Source organism: Sander lucioperca, chromosome 1 (assembly GCF_008315115.2).
Source record: "Sander lucioperca isolate FBNREF2018 chromosome 1, SLUC_FBN_1.2, whole genome shotgun sequence".
Taxonomy (NCBI): Eukaryota; Metazoa; Chordata; class Actinopteri; order Perciformes; family Percidae; genus Sander; species Sander lucioperca.
In genome coordinates, this window is record NC_050173.1 from 12,769,777 (window position 1) to 12,790,562 (window position 20,786).

At 39.5% G+C, this 20,786-nt stretch overlaps 1 protein-coding gene across 1 annotated transcript in view; it reads left to right on the forward strand.

The window, feature by feature from the left end:
* The window catches only part of LOC116048915 (matrix metalloproteinase-17-like), an 80,360-nt gene extending 69,828 nt beyond the window's left edge, over positions 1-10,532 (forward strand). The window contains exons 7-10 of the mRNA XM_031298229.2: positions 342-424; positions 1,162-1,314; positions 2,284-2,541; positions 8,515-10,532. Coding sequence (XP_031154089.1) covers positions 342-424; positions 1,162-1,314; positions 2,284-2,541; positions 8,515-8,840 — 820 coding nt within the window. The 3' untranslated portion in view covers positions 8,841-10,532. The remainder of the gene's footprint in view (positions 1-341; positions 425-1,161; positions 1,315-2,283; positions 2,542-8,514) is intronic.
* Positions 10,533-20,786: the final 10,254 nt, after the last annotated feature.

Sequence of the window (20,786 nt, forward strand, 5' to 3'; positions counted from 1 at the left end):
GAACTGGGGGACCTCATCGTGTCAGCGTGATAGCATTTCACCTAATGTTTAGCCTATTTAATTGAAGGAAACGCATGCACATTCATGCACACAGTCAGACTTTCTCAGTAGGTGGGTGCAATTATCCCACAGTTGTTTTTTATGCAAATGGTTTAATTGGTTTGGGTGTTTTTTTATTGAACTGCATACCTTACAATAAGTGAGGTTGTTTTATGTGAAGATTATGTAGGTATGCATTTAGCCGCAAGCACTCCATGTTCAGAATATAAATTTGAATGTAATTTCTTCCTTTTCTTTCCGAACAAACAAAACTTTTCTTTCCTCCAACTTTCCTCTCTCAGGCTGGCACAAGATGCCCCAGACAGATGCACCAGTCACTTTGACGCCGTGGCCCAAATACGAGGGGAGGCCTTCTTTTTCAAAGGTATTCAGGCCTAAATGGAGAAAGTGAACAAGAGAGACTGACGGACAGGCAGATAAGTAGAGAGTGGCAGTGAGAGAGAAGAGAGAGAAAAAGGGGGTGAATGGAGAGGAGATAAAGTGAAAGAGTAAGAGACGGGCTGAGCATAGTGGTGGCTCCAGCGATCAATAGAAAGCCAAGTCATGTGTGGCTCCCAGGGCTCATATCACAGGCTCATACACCGTCACATATTCTGCTGTCTAAACAAAATGGTCCTTTAGGGCCCAGACTGTTGCTGTATACTTGTTATCTGCTCAGCTTGAAAGCTTTTTTGGCTTATTGGCCAGCGTGGTAGGAGAGCTTTTGTTAGCCAAAACATGTTAAATATAGTCATATTGAAAAAAGATTTCTTAAAACATAGTACATGATGTGTATTGGCTATTGTTTCTCCCCTCCTGCTAATTAGTTACACCCCTCCTCCTAAGCACAAGCCCAACTGTCTAATTTTCCAACAGTGTTTTTCACAGGTAGATAAAGGTATCCAAACAAAGGTAACACAATTATAATTTAAGGAGTTTAAATAGACATTTAAATTCACTTTAATGGTAATTGTTGGAGCTTTAGTTCGACCATTAGCCATGTGGATGTGACCTGCAATATACAGCGCACTGTGTCAGACTAAACACAGCTTTACTTGTCATAGACTCCTATAGGATATTCTAAAGACATTCCAAGCTCTAACCTGTTCCTCTCTGTCATAGGGAAGTACTTTTGGCGACTAACTAGAGAGAAGCACCTGGTGTCTCTGCGTCCCGCTCAGATCCATCGCTTCTGGAGGGGCCTCCCACCCAATCTGGACAGTGTGGATGCTGTGTATGAGAGGCCCGGGGACCACAAAATAGTCTTTTTCAAAGGTAGATATCTCTATCGGATTTCAACTTTCTCTTGTATCTGTCTGTGTGGTTTCAGTTGACTGACTAGACATATCATTGGCTTTTTGCTACTCCATATCAGGCACAAATGATATTGATGAATGTTTTAATGCATACATTCCAATGAATGAATGTGTTATTTCTAGGGATACATCGTTTTTTTGGCAGTTTGCAGATTATCTGTATCAGCGTTTTATTTGCCTGATGACCGATAAAGTTCATTAATTAAGAAGTGCGCTACTTTGGCTCCGCTACAGCTCTGTGTCTGTCCCTCTGCTTCAGTTTCACTCACCACTGAGTCTGACGTAATGTCCCGCCCACAACACTATCTGACTATCTTTTACTGTGTATTATGTTGAAAGTTTCTAATTTATTAAATAATTGCTTAAAGCATTTAAACAAAGTTTTGTGTTGGATTTTGTAACGTTCCGAAATCTTAATTTTGACTTAAAGGACAATTCTGGCGCAAAATGAACCTAGGGGTTAATAACACGTGTACAGAGTCAACCGTTCTCTGGGACATTTTTTGATGGTAATCAAATGTGTCTCTAGCTTGAAACAAGCTAGCGTGAACTGCTGATTAGTGTAACGCTAGGCTTTCGGGGCACTGGTAGAGTAAAAATAATTTGCCACACATTTTATACCACTAACAAGGCTCAAAATAGCACCACACTTCCACGGTAGCATAATGAGTGTCCCTACATGTAAACCGAAGCATTGAGAACTTTGTAAGTGTACAGACAGTTTATTAAAAAGATAGTTTATAAAGACATTACCTTCGGTAATACAGGCAAGCGCCATCTTGGGAAAACAGTCACGACCAGTCAAACCACGAACGCCGTGCAACCAGTAATCAGTAACATAGCTCTAGCTATAATTAATATAATTGGTATTGGTCGATCCTTAGTTATTTCTCCCTTTTATTATGATCTCTGTGTCCATCCTCTTCAGATCTGAAGTACTGGGTATTTAAAGACAATAACGTGGAGGAGGGCTACCCTCGACCAATCAGTGACTTCGGCCTACCCTTGGAAGGAGTGGATGCAGCCTTTGTTTGGCTACACAACGACAAAACCTACTTCTTCAAGGACAACCACTACTGGCGCTACGATGACCACCTGAGACGTATGGACCTGGGCTACCCCAAAGACAGCTCGTTCTGGAAGGGGCTGCCGCCACTACTGGACGACGCCATGAGGTGGTCTGATGGTGAGTAGCCATAAAAATCAACACTTTGTTTTTTTGACTTATTATTTTACTTCAGTTAAATTACTTAGTTGGTTATCTTCTGGGTTTAATTGCATAAGAAGATTCAGTAACTGAATGCCACAGAGAGTTTTGAAAAACCTTTTTATCTTTATGTTCGCTATCTAAATAGTTACGTTAGTTTTAAAATTAACCAACATTTAAACACAACCACAAACATGAACTTGCCTGTCAGTGGAAAATCACTCAAAATGGGAACACAGGTTTATAAAGTCTTATGTGGCTCCAAAGGGAACTGTAAACATTTAGGGAAAAATGTTGTCACTCAGGTAATCTTGACTTGGACTTGGAAACAACACATTTTATATGAAAAAATACGTTTAATAAAACTGTTGGTGTGAAATTTGGCAGACGTTACAGTATTTAGGCCTGCAGCAGTAGCTGGCACCACCACTTCTAAAGGCTACAAGCAATTAGCTTAGCTTATCTGAGCATAGATATTTATATCATAGCTGTAGCAAGGTATTGGTTGGAAGCAAATGATCATTTTTAGCAGTCTTAACAAATACCTGCATCTGTGAAGTATTTTATCATGCAAGTAAACACTATACACAAACTGCACACTCACACAAACATACACGTACGTCCACACAAAAACTCATATAGATATATACTTTAGGCTCTTGTTTATATGATGTGTACACAATACACAATAACAAATATCCGGTGACCCATAAAAAGTGAGCTGTGGTTAGGGAGAATGTAGAGCTGTACGTTTGCCTTTAGGGTCCAAGTTTTCAGACAACAAACTTTTTAGATTACAGACACAGTCAGTCTACCAGAAAGAGGTTGTAAAACTAACACAGCCCTGACCTGCAAACACAGTGGAGAGCTGTGTTGGGTGTTGTGTTATGTTGTGAATCCACAAGCCAGTCTCCCCTTATTAAACCATGCTGCCACTGTGAGCTCAGTGGAGTCAGTCAGATTCATGGGGAGCACGCTTTTGAAAAACACTATGGCTACGCTCACACTGCAGGCAAAACTGACCCAAATCAGATTTTTTATGAGATTATGTGGGTTTTTTTCATAACAGTGTGAACAGCACAAATCATATTGAATCAGATTGTTTCATTTCTGATTTGGGTCACTTTTACCCTAAATCCAATACCGGTCTGATTTTTTTGCAATGCGACCTCAGTCTGAACTGTCATATCAGAATTCATGAGACTTTTACGTTACACTAGATCGACATTCGTCAGAATTCTGCACTGGCGGGAGTCTCTGAGGTCTTGATTCCACCACTCCTGGTTTCAACTCCGCATCCACACAGACACCTCAGTACAGAAGTAGCAGCCATTGCTCAACAAAAAGCCATAATTAAAAAGGTGGCTGTCTATCTCATCATCCTCGTCCTTGGTATCATTTGTTCACAAATTCGCTGGCTTCCACTACACAACAACTTATAAATGAAACTGTAAACGTGACTTTAGTGGCCTCCATGTTCACTTCTGTACGACAGAGTGCTGCATGTGACTTTGTTCATTTATTATATATCAGGGAAGTCATGCTTCCAGTTTGGCTTTGAACCTCCACGTGTAGAAATGTCAATGTTAAAATTGATAAATATTGAAAACACAGTCAATAAATGACTTTAGAAACAAATAATTTCAGCTTGGTACAGTAGTGTGCGTTTGCGTCTTTGTGTGTTTGTGTGTTAGTGTCTGTCTCTGTGTTTGGTTGAACCACATTATTTCTCTGGCGTATTGCCGTTGACTGTGACTGAAATGCACAAAAGAAGAAGCCAATATGGTCATTTTAAAAACCGTTGACTCATAATCAAAAATAGGTGCAGACAATACTAGAAAGATGCATTCACAGGCCCAGATAAAATCATGTGATCTATTGTTTTAAGTGGAACACAAAAATGGTTAATAAAAAGTATGCAATATTTATATGTTCTAAGCATTATGACAGAAGTTCAAATAACTGTTTTAGTAGTTTAGTTGAACACTTTTCTCCTCTCCATGCTGCCCCCGCTTTGGCATACACTCCTTTGTAGCTACGCTGGGAAACACAGGTATTTTATCAGGCTCCCAACTTGTCTCTGCTTATCTCCACTTTCAGGCAGAACTTTTAAAGTTGAATGTGTGAGTATCATCCTCACACATACTGCAGTATTTGAGCTGATTGTGGCTCTCAGGGACCACAGCCAAGACTATATTCTTTCTGAGAGTGTCCTACTCATCTGTTGTTGCTGAGTGATCGCACATGAGAAATGTTTCAATGTTGCAGCATGGTCATGCCTTCTGTTCGTAATTAAACTGGTTCCAGAATATGGTCAAGACATTTCTGAAATACATCAGGGAGGAAGTGGCAGTGGCAGATGAACGACACAAGTATTATTCTCTGCTAACTTCTTCTTCAAAGTCTTAAATTGGCTCATGGCTTTTATGACATATGGCCAACCACTGACCTGGCAAGGAACTATACCTTGAAAAAGTCCACACTGATAACCTTTCAAACAAAAATCAACCAATTAGGATCTTTGATCAATCAGTGTAGCCTCAGTGTTCACTACAAGTCAAAATTGTTCCAAAACACATATGCAGAGTTGGCACAAACACTCTATACAGTAACAAACAAAAGGATTGAAAATAGTTTTTGGGTTTTGTGAGACACTATATGTAACATACTGGAAGCAATACATTTGCAGTCATGTTACTGATTTAGATGGATGTCTAATCCGTGTCACACACAGAGTACATCAGCAGGATATTAATATTAGGTCTCAGAGCTATGGCACGTACGTATGACACATGTTTTACCTGCCTTTGTTGAATGTTTCTAATTAACAAGCTGCGGTGGCTGGAAGGAAGTAGTTTAATCTAGGACAAGAGACATGCTTAGAATATTCCTGCATGTCAATATAATGATAATAGACAAAGTAGCTCATAAAAAAAATGGTTACCTTACATTTAAGATATGTCTTTTTTTAATGTCCTCCATGTACAAATAATGTCCAACTCGTCAAAACAGATTGGATCATTAAAGAAAGCCCAAGGTGATACTCACACGCAGCAATTTAAGTTAACAGCTGATACACCAATTAAATGCGTTAGCTTAAATGCATATTTCATTTATATTATTCAATTACTGTAATTACTCCCTTTTATACCTTCTCCTAACCTCCCCTCCCTCCCCTTTTACTCCTCTTCGTTCTCTGGCTATAGCTTTATACATGTAGGAGGAGGTGGGGTAATGTGATCATGATTGGAGCATGTCACACCTGAATCTGCCATGTCAGTAATCTTGGCAGACTGGGTGCATCTGGGCCTGTAAAACATTCTGGTCTTTCACCTTCTATAAAATGTCCATAGTGCCTTCTATAAAACCCGAGCATATACGTGAGAGAGTGTAAATCTGTGTGTGTGTGTGTGTGTGTGTGTGTGTGTGTGTGTGTGTGTGTGTGTGTGTGTGTGTGTGTGTGTGTGTGTGTGTGAGGTCACAGCTAGCGCTGTGTAATAATGTGTGGCATTAGCATGACATTACCCATTATGTGGATGGATTACAAGTGAATGCTGAATCAAAACTGCAATAATAAAAAAGAGAGGACAATGAATGATCTATCTAAAAGAAAAATAATCTTCAAAATGTACCACTCAGGTGGCCGGGTTGCCTCAGTGGGTAGAGCAGGCACACATATACTGAGAGGCTTATGCCTCGATGCAGAGGTCCAGGGTTCGAGTCCGACCTGAGACGATTTCCTGCATGTCTCTCCCCTTTAACACCTAGCTGTCCTATCAATTAAAGGTGGATAAAGCCCCAAAAAATAATCTTTAAAAAAAATAATAATAATTACAATAGTGTATATAACATGCACAATTTCTGTCTGCATCCAGAATTTTATTTTAACGTTTCTCTCACAGTTAGAACCTAAAACATTGATTTATCAAACTCCCTGGCTAAATATGTAGAAACGTAGAGCCTGTTTCTTTAATCACTGTGCAGCATAGTGGAGGATAATAGCATAAGTTAATCAATATGGCAGTACTGTCAATGAAAGTCTTTATTAAAGAAGTATATTAACACTAATGCACACTACTGCCGTTTTCACACCAAAAGATATTTTTTTCATTGCTTTGAGATTTTTTTATTTTTTTAAATAAATCCATTCAGCTTTATCATACGGAGATACATTACATATGTTCTGTATAAAACCAGTTTAGCCTGTCAGTCCCAGTATGCCAGTGTTAGGTGCACTGTTGCACATGAACCAATTGGTATTGGTGTTGATCTTTCTGTCAATCAACATATTATAGCTCTGGTCCTTAAGAGTTAAATGAGCCTATCACATGCTTAGTTGTATCCGCATGTCGTCATGGCAATCCAAGTAACATCTGCCCATTTGGTTGTTTCCCATTTTCCCTAATAAGGGGAGAGGAATTTACCAAGTTATTAGACTGGTTATGGTAAGGCTGCAACTAACGATTATTTTCATAGTCGATTAATCTGTTGATTATTTTCTCGATTAATCGATTAGTTGTTTGATCTATAAAAATGTCAAAACATGGTGAAAAATGTGGATCAAGCTGGAATCAGAGAAATCTTATTTTTTTTTAATAAAAAAATGACTCAAACGATTAATCGATTAGCAAAATAGTTGGCGTTTAATTTGATAGTTGACAACTAATCGATTCATCGTTGCACCTCTATATTATTTCAATGTTATGACTAAACAATGTCAGAGATAATCTCATATATTTTGATAATTCTGGCTAAGAAAATCACCCTTTAAAATGATGATAGTGGCTTGGTCCTGGCATTTCCTTTGACTAGACAAGGGCCTTAGATCTGGAGTCGGTCCCCTGATGCTGGAGAAAGGTTTCCTGCTGTTCCTCGCAATTACAATAGGTCAGATGCTGAGGACATATTGCCTGCCCATGAGGATTAATAATGTTTACTTTAACTTGCACTGTTTTTGGAAGCTTTTACCAAGCAAATCCTATTTAAGCAATACCTCCACCAATTGACTGTACAGATTAGACTTTGATAAAGCACTTGTAGATGTTCAAAACTGGCACAAAAACAACTAATTAGCAGCAGGCACTCAGTCCTTATTTCAGGCTACTCTCAAAGGGAGCAAGCAACATCACCTCTTTCTCCTACAGCAACTCCCAGCTGAATGTGTGAAAGCTCTTTTTCGTGTCAGGTTTTTTTGTTGTGTCTGAGCTTTTGCCAACTTCAGAGGTCTGCTCGTAAGATCTTCGATGTGTGTGCGTGTGTGCAGGTTTGTGTGTGTGCTGGTCTAGCGCTGCTTCGATCAGTTAGTTAGTTAGTGTTATTTTGTGACTTTGGTGAATCTGAACTAACCCTGTAAAACACCCAGTCACAATTAAACAAACAAACTAACTGATCAATATAGCGTACACCTAAACCGATATAGATTTTTTTTTTAGGTGGGCCTTTTTTAGGTGGCTATTATACATTTTGGTGCTGCCCCCGTCAACAGCAGTACATTGCTTAGCTTCCATGTCGGCACTTCTGCCTGATTCTCCAAAATGGGGGCACCAACCGCTATGTACTGTAGGTATACACTGACTATGGATAAGTACCTGATACAACCCCAATTCAAAATATGTGGACTATCCCTTTAAAAGATGGATAAGAAATATGCAGGAGGGAGGAGAGGAATGTTATGATGAGAACAATGCTGGAGGGTGAGCAAAAATAAGTTATAGGAAGCAGCAAAAGAACATCCATATTGTTAGTTTTACATTTGTCTGTCTCAATAATCCTGCTAATATATTTGTTTTCTGTATTTTAATACTTAATTTGCATCCTTGCACTTTAATCTGCCTTAAGGGCAAAGACAATGTAAAGTTAGTAATTTATTCTGTTCTGTGTTGTTCTGTTCTAGTATTTCACTGTATTTTAAGACTTACACTAATACCAACCCTTTGCTCCTTCTGTCCAAAGGCTCGTCCTATTTCTTCAAGGGGACGGAGTACTGGCGAGTGCCGAGCAGCGACATGGAGGTGGAGGCAGGTTACCCCCGCCTCATCGCTAAAGACTGGCTGCTGTGCACCGAGATGCAGTCGGACTCTCCAGACACAGAGCCCAAAAGCACGGAGACTAGAGTCAACGTGCACCATCACCCAGACCACGCAGAGAATGGATACGAGGTGTGCTCCTGCACCTCTGACACCGCCTCGCCTTTGGGCGCCCGCCCCTCCCCGTCTCCCCTGTGGCTGCTGCCACCTCTCTGGACGCTCTCGCTGGCCCTCCGCTCTGAACTGCTATGATGTCAAAGCATGGGACAAAGATCTCCAGCTAGGTGCAAGAAAGAAACTCTTTGGTGGAGGGCCAGTCGACACTCAGTCTAAATACAAACTGGAACATTTGGTTCATATAAATATCAATTGGTATGTTTTTGCTATTTTTTTGCTGTTATTTATTTCACGTGCCATTGGATGGGGTCATCTGAAGCGCCTTGCAGTATGAGTAGTACATACAGTTATCATTGATCATACTAGGGTATATCTAGTGGCCATCAATTCACTGACATTGATAATGCTCGTACCGTGCAACACAGAACCCTAAGTTCTATCTCTTAGTTTCCTCTTAAATGGCTAAACTATCTCATCTTTGCAAGGAATTGAGTGGGACTGTTCAGAAATATCTTCACATGAAATACAACAGTATTCCAACAGCACCCATAAAACATTTTTTTTTTTTTAAATGTAAAACAAGTTTACAGCGATAATGAATGGCATCCTGGGATGTAGGCATGTCAGTTTCCCCCTGTTTTCAGTGTTTGTGCTAAGCTAAGCTAACCAAGCCCTAGCTGTAGCCTCATTTTTTTTCATACAGATATATCAATGGCATCAATCTTCTCATCTAACTCTCGGCAAAAAAAACAACAACGTATTTCCCAAAATGTCTGAACTATTGCTTTAAATAGTGGCTGGCAAGTAGAACTTCCTGCCAGGCTGATTACTGCCTCGGAGCACTCTCCATCAATCAAATGGTTATGTTTAAGTTTAGGTTGGTCACAGTTAAGGTTACGGCTGTGACCATGGCTGGGGTTTGAGTCCACCAATCCCTAGAGAAAGAGACAGTATTTTAACTCAACGGGAAAAGCTGCCTGCTAGAATTGAACAAAGGTGTTAAAAAAAAAAAAAAAAAAAAGACATCTGGGATATACATAGATGCTGTAGTTAGACAGGTGACTGACCGGCATGTATCTAGGCAGACAGGTGAAAAGTACCCTGAAATGTAGTGCCGATAGATAGTTAGGTTTACAGATGAATGGCCCCATGTGATGTTGACAGGAATCCAAATGAATGGCATGCTGGGATGTCGACAGGTAGATGGATGGCATCCAGGGCTGTAAGCAGATAGACAGGTGAATACCATCCAGTACAGCTACACGAAGAAAAGGGCAACCTGTGCTGTGGGAAGTAGGACAAAAGAAAACTTCCTTTAAAACAGAAAGTTAAAATCTTAAGAGTTTCTCAGTGTCGCTTAACGCCATTATCCTAGCTTAACTCACTTACCTGTACTCCTTCGCTCTTTGAGGAACTGCTGCTCATGGATCTCCATGAAACTCATTTTCAACTCCGGTACAGAAGCATTCCCTGCCTTTATAAGAGGTATATTGGTTTTGTTGTATTGTTTTGGTAATAAATATGGATAGATTGTGATTCCATATTGCTTTGATCAGATTATAGTTTACAGAGCCTTTTTTTTCCTCACAACTGGACGATTTCCTCCGTCAATCCAAGCTCCTTCTGGTGACGCCGTTAGCAGACCTCACAAGATAGCAACCGGATTTATTCTTGCCGATATATTTACCTACAGTTTAAATATAGACACAGATATATTTGAGTTGAGATGTTCCATAGTTACTTCTAAACCAAGTGGACTGTGTATATTTCAAGGTGTGTTTTCTAATGTAAAATATTTTTGTAGAAAAATAAAAGAAAATGAATGTCTTTATTGGCTAACTGACATGCATTTGTTTGGAGACAGAATATTTTAGTAGTCAGCGTTGCGGCTGTGAGTGGGTAATTGTTTAGTGTCATTAAAAAGGAGCCCGGCCTTGAAGACAGATGTTGGTAACATGACAGCTTGCAGACACCAGCTGGGAGCTGTTCTCCTCGTGTAATGGTCAATGCTGTTCATCAGGAATGCAAACCACATCATGTCAATCACACCACACACTGACTCTGAGTGGCTTCATGCACAGATTTGCTGGCAGGGGATTATATATTGGCACTTATTTCAGGGAAGTACATCAGAGGAGTAATGCCACCTGATCCAAAAGATATTCAGCAGCTCAGACACTGCTTAGTTGGAGATCAAAGTGAGCTGAATTGGGGGTAAACAACAACTAAGCTTAGTTGCATTGCGTACCACAAGAACCCCATGTCAGTCACAGACTTTTAAAATAAAAGCAACTAAATTAACCAAGAGGCTATAGAGATAACCTCCACCAAACTGCACCATAATTGCTGCTGTAATAACCCTCCCGCTTGATTGTATTATTATTAATCTGTTTATAATTGCGTTTTCTATTCTGCATCCCGAGGTTAAATGCACACACACAATTGTGTTTCATTGTAATAGGTTGTACTCCTGTTGTGCTTTTCAATATCCTTTTTTCAAATTTGTGTAATTTATTATCATGTTAGTTTAAAATTAATTCATTGTTATTCCCCCTGCATCTCCCTTTTGTTACGCCTTGCAGGCCGGGGTGTGACCCCACCAAGAGCAGCAATTTTTCTTCCCTCCTCTTGACACACTCGAGTGGTGTTAATTAACTGGTGTGGCTCGGCGACCACCAGGACAGCCCCTACTCCCTGGGGGCGAATGCAGCACGGGGGGTCACTTTTCAGCAGTTTGTCCAACTGATCCTTTTGGAGCTGCTACTTTAACAGAACTTAATTGCTAAAAATGGAAATATCTGTTAACAGGTATTTGATCAGGGAAGAGTACTGAGCATTATATCAACTTTCTTTTTTTTTTTAAATGGAACTGTTCAATTTAAAGTTATTGCTTTTTCAGAAAGCCTTTTTAATTTAATCAGCAGTTCCACATTTACTGAATTTAATTAATACATCAGAACCTGACTTGGTCTTGATTGGCACTGCAGTCTAACAACTGTGTTAAATATGTCCAGCCAGGCAGGTTTGCATCATTAAAATTAAGACTAATCTGTCTCCTGAGGCCGTGAACTGTGATTGTTTTGTGTTTTAGGACCTACAGCATAATCCAAACTGATTCCAAATATTACAAATACACACACAGAATATACAAATAAGATATTAGTCATTTTACTTGTATCCTGGTACATTTCATTTCATAAGTAAATTGATTTCAAAAATGAACCGTAATCATCATGTTATGCAATGAACACATGGGTGGAACCCTCATTCAAACCACTGATACAGCTCTGATGATGAGGTTTGTGTTTTAGCTTAAAATACAGAAAAATAAAGACAAACGTGTTAAAACATTTGGACTGCTATGGCAAATGCTATGCGGTGAATTATTATTTTTTTGTAATGTAATTACAAAAGAATTGAAGACCGCAAACAGAGGAAAAGTTTCTACAACAACATCAATTTCCATCTGATGTCTATGGTCCCTTGGCAGAAAGATGTCAAATTCACAAACTTACCAGTGCCACAGTGAACAAGGTGAAATGCAATACTAATAGCCTGTGCAGAAGAACTAACCCGTGGAGCCCCTGTTAGACAGTGTTTATATGTAAAAGTGTGTGTCCATGCACCAAAGTGGGCTACAACTGTTCCCACAGTTACTGCACTGTGGAGAAATGATGCTGTCAAGAGCCCGCTCCCAAATTGATGCATGGCAGTGAGGTTGAGAGGAGGGTCCACAGAAGGAGCCGGTTTTAGCTTGCATGGCGAGAGAATCATTTGGCAGACTTGTCAGACTGGACTCTGGCAGCCCTCTGCCGTCACAGTCCTCACAAGGTGATGTTGAATTCAACTCTTGCCCACAGAGACGAAGGGTGCACCCTATCGTTTCTACTCAGTCCAAAGTTTAAGCAGAAGCATCGCCTCCACTCTTGACGTCTGGTGTGACAAATTGACAGTGTTGGACACAGGAAGGCTCACCTTGATGGTAGATGTATGCACTAATGTTGCAACAAAAAAAAATAGACACAGGGTACAGCTACCATGTAATGTGGGTAGTCAAAGCACAAATACAACATGTAAGTATGTGTATCAGCTAGACTGCCAAAATATACAGTATATAGCTTACATCTAAGTTCATTGTTATTCTGCTACAGCCACGCTGAAGAGTAGAGTGGTTGATGTTATTATGACACACAGGCAGAGTGAGCAACAGAATTTCAAAAAAAAAGCAACACACAGCACAGTTGATGAGAGCAGAGGCTCTTCTGATCCTGCTGGACTGTCAGTCTGGCCTTATCTGGTGAATAAACTGACACATTTTATCAGGTGATAACTGAAATGCCCCCGAGGCTCCTAATCCGGTTGAGATAAAACGGCAACAAGTGACTCTCTAAAGCCTTCTGTTCTCATTTAATATACACAAGGTAGCAAGTCGAACGCAACTCTTTAATGCATTCAAATCAAACAAGGGGTGCTGCTTTGCATGTAAACAATTTCTAGATATGCAAGCATGTAGATACGTGTTGCTTCAGTTCGAGATTATAATAATTTGCAGCTCTTAAGGAGCGTACTACTGCATGTGTAAAACCAAAAGTTGTATGCAACCTAGTAAGGCTCCAGAGGGAGCTGCTCAAAATCTGATAAATTGCCTTAAGTGATGTCACTTGAGTCAGCATCGGTTGGGGCTGAAGACTACAGGTTTGAAAATGAAAACAATCTGGGGGTTTGATAGAAGAGATCATACTAGAGTTTACTACTTGATGCTAGCGGATTTAGGCTACATTAGCCGTTAGGCTACTAGAATAACACACCCGAATCTCCAACCAAACAGTCGGCGGTTGAGCTGCATTATGGGTAATGTATGTAGGTGCCAGGTTTTGAAAAGGAAGAAAATGTGTGGAAAAGAAAAAAGATATTTTTGATTCAGCTTCAATGATTTTGATCTTTTTCTTTTTAAACTGTCCATCTTGAGTCTGTCAATGTTACAGGAATGCAATGCGAAATCTTTGGAGTACTCTTTTACTTTCTTTGTAGGGCCCTTAGAATGAGCATTCAAACTGAATTAATGTTGGTGTTATTGAGAATATTTAATACAGGTCCTTAATACTGTTGAACATGACCGCATAAGAAAAGCGGTAGCTGCTTTTATCCTCCAGTAGCAGAATACTGGTTAGAAATTAAGCCATCTTTATAGTCATTGAAAATACAGTAGGTTAAGGGTTGACGAGAATGATCAAAAGTTTTAGATTTTTAAGAATGTTCCTCTTCATTCAGCTACGATAATATGCTGTAATATACGGTGTATGTACTGGTCTGTAATGTAACATCACAACTTGTGTTTCCAGCGGGAGTTAGAGATACTTGATGCTTTAGAAAAGCTTTATATCCAGTCTCTGAATGCCAAAGTCTCCCCTGAGTCCAAGGCTCCCTCAATTGTAATAGAGCGTAGGCCTATTGAATTTCCCTCAGCTTAGCAGTTTAATTATCTGGCATGACCTATTGGCGGGGATCACACGCTTGAGCATTGCAATGCAGTATGCAGACAAAACTATTATGCTGATAAAGTCTTAAAAGTTCAATTCAGTGTGGAGATGGGTTTGGAAAAGCAGTGACCTTCATCACAAGATTTGTAGCTATCCATCTACATGAAAAAGTTGGCCACCATTCAGCTGTGCAACTTTTTCACCAAGTGGGTAGTGAAAGACTTATGTAGGCCGAACAGATGAGCAGGGCACAATGCCACGACACTTGATATTAGCTAAGTGGAAAGTAGTGACGTTGGAGGAGACAACTGCCCTCGAGTCTTTGGTCAAGGAGATAAAGTTCTTCGTATTAATGTTAAAGTATGCAAGGTATGTAAACAGACATAATTTGATCAGATGGCTTAAAATTAAAGCCACATGAAAAGACAAGATAGTCTTTACAAAAATGCAAACACACACAAACACAATCACATTCATTCATTGTTTCTCACAATTGTGAGGAATTGTGTTGACAGGCTTATCCTTACTCTACCGTAACCTTGTCTCACTGAAACATGTAATCATATCCTATTCTAAACTTAAAAACAAATCTTAACTCGTAATGGTTGACCTCACCTTGTGGGGACCGTGTTTTGAGATAAGTCCCCGTAGAGTAAAATAAAGAGTCAAAGAATGTTGGTTGGGCTTTTGTAAGGGAAAATATAATTAAAATGTCTAATAAAGCAAACATTATAAAATTACTTTGTATGCCTAAGTAAGCTTATGTGCTTTCCATGGTTGTCCTTAAGTGATCATTAGTATGGTTAAACATTGCTAAAATGCATCACACAGTGGGGCCTGAAAAAAACGGGCATTATGCCCTTGCATGGACATGATAAGTTGTGATACTTCTGTGTATGTGCGTGTGAGTAGTACAGTAAGTGTGGATACATGTGTTACAGTAGTGTGCATGGATGTCTAATTACGGATATAGAAGTTAATATAAATATAGGTAATATTTATATATTGTGTGTTATGATATGCCATTTAAACTGTAATTCAACAGACAACTTACATTAAGTTGGTATGCAGTCATAAGAATATTTGTGTATTGTTTATGTATTTGTTTCATACACATAAATACAAATCACATGACATAATTATAAAGTGCATGTCAGGGTCTGGTAGAAAACTAATGCCTTATATAAAAAAAAAATATATTAAAAAAAAACACTTAAGGACATACAAAAGGTGAAATGTACACATACAAATACATTACATAGCATTGTACTAATTAGTGTTAAAACATTGCACATAAAGTAAGTGTAAAAGTACAAACATGGCAGTATTGAAATTGGATGATAGTTTGTAAAGGATCCTGGATCACCTCTTTTAAATAGTGGAATAATAGCCTGACAAGCCAGACCCACATCAAGATGTTGGGTCTGGGAACTCACCATTGGCAGGGCTCAATCCGAGGGGCGGGATAAACGGTTGTCTTTCAAATTCTCTCTGCACGCAATAGGATAGCGCTACAACCAACCAGAGCAACGCTAGTTGATAGATTAAACTTTTGCCATATCTAGTCTGCAAAACTCTGAACACATCTTCCTTTTTTAAGAATGACTTCACTGCCGTTCTTTGTTCTTTTCTCAAAGAAAAGCTTAACTCCAAGTCTTCCAGAGTCGTGGCCAAAGCCGATTCGAAATACCGCTGCAGCAGCAGTCATAAGCCCGCCCACCGACTCTATACGCAATGTGATTGGCCCGGCCAGAGTTTGGTCAAAGCCGGTCTACGGAAAGCCTTTCCACTCCCTATTCAGCCCCATTGTACTGAATTTGGTAGCAGTTCCACCAGAGTTCCACTGGGGATGATCGCGGTCCAGTGCAAAATGAATGGGACTCTATGGAGTGTAATTTGTCTCTTTCGCCTGATTGTCGTTGAGAAATCTCAGATTTGATTGTAGTTTTTGCAAGTTCAACATGGATTATAGGTCGAAAGTTGAATGAACGAGTACTTACGTCCTTTCGATTTGTTACAGGTTGAGTCGTTGTTGCCCATAACACGCTAGCATTCTGCTAATGAATGCTAATTGGTCAGTGAAGGACTGATTACGATCGGAGATCCCGCTTGACAGCATCTGAAGCAGAACCAGAATGTCAGAGTGAATATTTCGGCGTGGTCTTTAAAACATTAGCAAACCTCTTTCTAGCACGTGTATTGACAGGGACAGCCTCACCTGACAGCTGTGTTGTCGATGCCTCGAGAGAAAAAAGGAAGTGACTCAGAGCTTGCCATAAAGCAGTATCTCTGGCCGTATATGTGTATTACGTCATTGACATTTTAAAAGGCTTTTTAGAACAAAAAAGCCACTTTAAAAAAAATCGAACACCCAGCAGTGTGTATTTTCTTTGCCTCCCCTTTCGAATGCAACATTCAAATTACTAGACAAAAAATTATATCCTGAGAAAAGTGGATTTTGAGGAGTATAGCTCCATAGAGTCCCATTCATTCTGCACTGGCCTGTGAACGCCCCCTATATGGAACTCTGGTGGAACTGCAACCAGTTCAGAAGCCGGAAGTAACGAGAGAGTGGAACTTCTTCCCTTATTAGAAATTCTTTGGTTTGGTTTTTCCAGCTCACAAGCCAACAGAGAGTTGCTAGACCCCCTGGCTGCAAATTACATTTGCTGCCGCTAGGGTGCGTCTAGATTTCTAGGCTACCAGTTTCCATGGATATTGCAAAAATGAATGTTAAAGGCTCAATAATAGGACTTATGATCTCTTTGGTGAGGGAGGTGCCAATTCCATCCTGACCGGAGCAGATTCTTTTTTTATTCAAATACAATATCATTCACCTCCTTAATGCCAGGCCGATCAAAAATACCAAAAGATGGAAAAGAACCCATTAGACCTTTTCACAGATGTAAACATAAACATTCTAAATGGACCCAAGTTGATTTCCTGTTGCAGTGTATGTGAATGGCATCAACTGACGGAAGTTAACAATGGGCCAGGCTGTTGCCTAGCAATGGAATTCCATTGTAAAGGTCTATAATCTAATCTAATGGATTCACTTTTGTATCAACTTTCTTTTTGGCAAGAGATGCACCAACACTTGAAAATAAATTATTAAACATTCAAGCTATATCAAAGAGATCAGCGAAAGAAGACTTTCCATCTGTAAAGGTTGAAGGAAGTTGTGAGGAGGCCTTTTTTCTTTGAAGTAACTGATTAATAATTTCCACTTAATATCACTTTCAGATTGTGTTAACTTTTCACTGAAGAACTTTTTCTTGGCTGCTCTAAGGATATCTTGGGACACTGCTGGCTATGGAGTCTTATCCTGGAACTAGAGTGAATACCTGAAGGCCTTTTGCACCAACTGTCACCAGCAGACACCTAATGTGGGCCAGCAAGAACCAATCAATCATTTTGAGAGAACCACAGAACAGAACAGAGCTGAAATATTAAAAAGCAGAGCAAACCCCATGCAGAGTGGACACCTGTGATGGTGGCTGGTGGGCTTACAGCTTGGATCACACCAACTGCTCTTTTTAGCCAAACTTTCTGACACAGTGAAACACACCGAAGAGTAGTAAAGTAAAAGCTCAATTTTTTTTAACATACATGAACACATCACAGCGTCAACTGAGCTGTCTTTGGTCGGCAGTGCATCATCATGCAGCCCTGCACAGCACAGTGAATCTAGTCAGATTTTTTGCTCAGGAAAACTACTATGACTAATTCATAATAGCAAGCACCAGGATTGTTGGACAATACTACACCCGTTTTATACAACAACTGGCTGCCATCTCACTGGTTATCAGCTAAGATACAATAGCCATTTGATATCAGATTGTCGGTGAGGGTGGGCTGGGAGTGGAATGTTTTAAGGTGATTTTACTGGTCCTTCCACTATGTGTCAAAACATCTGAAAATATCATTCTTAAAAGGTTATCTTCCTTAAAGAACTGATATAAGACAATGCTTCCACTACAACTCAGCTTTTCTGAACCCCCTCACATGTGAATTTTAACAGTTTACTGTCATAACTTGCCTCAAGTAGTGAAGATGTTTGTTTTTTTTTTTAAATAACTTCAGACAATGTTTCCAGGTAAACTTTTCATGATACTGTCACTGATTACATGACATTTCCTGAGTGAATATTGTTGTGAATTATTCCATATTTAAGGAGAAAGAATATCCAAAGACTGAGATCAAATAAATGGCATAATGACCTAAGCGAAGACATTTTCAAACCAGTGCTAAAAAACGGTGAAGGACGTGATCAGACTACCACTCTTTTGCAGTCCTCTACTGCCCTCCTCAGGTACAGAAAGTGTTATGAAGTGTAAACAGATGAACTGCCTTGTTGTGTTAACGTGTGTTAATGGAATCTGGCCATCAGGATCTAAATTTACACAATTTCTATTCAAGGATGTGTTACAGCAAAAGCTTCATGGCATCTGCAATGCATACACTGAACAACACACCCCTCAGTTGAACACCTTGTGGCTATTGTTGTAATGTTAAGTTATGAGCACATTTATCATCTGCACCTGACTGTGCTAAGACGTTTCTCTCAAGGACAAAATATGATAATTAAGTCAGCTGTATTTGTCAGAAATGCATCAACCTATTCAAATAGAAACAGAAATACCTAACATTAGGGATGTCCCGATCAGGTTTTTTTGCCCTCGAGTCCGAGTCATTTGATTTTGAGTATCTACCGATACCGAATTCCGATCCGATACTTCTATAATATATAAAAAAAGAATAAAGAAGAGCGAAAAAACAGATCCAGGATGTTCCTTATTTTTTATTTAATTCACCTTATTTTAACATTCAACAACTCTGTTAACAAACAGAGCACTTCTGTTACATATCTCACAGTTTGCTATGGCAATGTTGTTGTCATCAACTTTATAATACCTAAAGACCGCAGACATACTCGCGCTTTCCGCTTCAAGCTGCTTCTGTGTTCTACTTTGCCGGCATTTAACCAATAGCGTCTCTGCAACAAAGTGATGTCATGCCGCACGCGTTGCTGTTTCTGTGTGGAGTCAAAAGGGTCTAACTCTGTGCCACCGCATAACTATAGATGTGTTAAAAAATAATGAGAATATATATACATATATCCGAGTCCTGATCGGGAGGTAACGTCCAATTCCGATCGAATCTGAAACCACGTGATCGGGCCCAATTTCCGATCACGTGATCGGATCTGGACATCCCTACCTAACATTAGATTTAGTCTTTCTTAGAGACCCATACAATTGATGAAGTGTTCTGTGTTTATAGCAGGCTTGTGATCTGAGTTGTTATTTTACTGCAACATACAGTGATGTGGCAGGCATGACACTAGTAATAATTTAGTTACGTACCAGTCTCTTCAATCACTACTGCTATGTCTGTTCAAAACCAACTTACATATTGGCTGCCATCTTAAATGAGGAAAGGTTAATGCACTGGGCTAAATGGGAAAAGTGAAAGGTCAATATGTCTATGAAAAATGTAAAATATTGTAATAAGGTAAAGGCAGACATCTTCATATTTCACCCTAAGGGAAGCAGTTACACTCTGTCTTTTGTGAGTTTTTTTCATTGGTTGCATTTTCTTTACAGACTATAGTGATCCCATTATTTTGGCAATTTTTACACATGTCAGAGGTCTCTCCCACATCAGCCTTCTTTCTTTTCTTCTTTCCTGCCTTGCTGTAAAGGACCTCTATTGTTCTCTCAACATTTACTGTTCACCCAGATGTTCTCCAGCCTTAAAATAGCCCTTGAAAAGTTGGAAAAAAGTTGATTAAAAGGTCATTACATTACATAATGCTGGACACTGACTACACCTTTTGGTCAGTTGTTTATGCTCTTCCATCCCTTTCCCCTCTACTCTTCTGTATTTTACTGCTTTTGTTTCACAGCGAGACAAACTGCACAATAGTTGTGCAAAGTTGACACTCCTATCGCCTTCATAGCCTCATAACAAATAAGGCCGATTTTTGACCTGGTGTTGGAAACTTCCCCTCAACAGGCTGACGAAAATGATGATGATGATTATGATGATGATTATAGTCCTAGTCACCTAGTTGGGAGTTTAATTTTAAAAACAACTGTGATGTCACCAAAAATGTAGGGATTATTAAAAAGTGAAACCATTTTAACAGCTACTATCTTTCATATATTATTTATAGAAAGCAGTTGTGAAAATGTCAAGGCTGTCTGAAACACACAGACATTGTATACTGTCAAATGTCTCTGTATTATTTTATACACACATTGTATTTTTGTCATGTTTTCACAAAATTATAAAATTGTTGTTATAAAAACCATGTTGTTTCTATTAAATATTCTCGATCACTGCCCTGCATTTACTGTTCTTTTTAATGTTTTCCCACGTTCGCCTGCACTCAAATACACATAGCCTACAAGCACACATGCACATATACTGCCTCATGGTGTATTGTGTTCCACACATTTCATATTTAGAGACAGTTTCTCATTTCCAGGTCTAAACTAAACTTTTTTAACCAAGCCAAAACAGATGTCTAAACACTTTCATTTTATGACCAAGGACCCTGGTCCTCTGACGTCATTTACAGCTGTAGTTGCTCTGC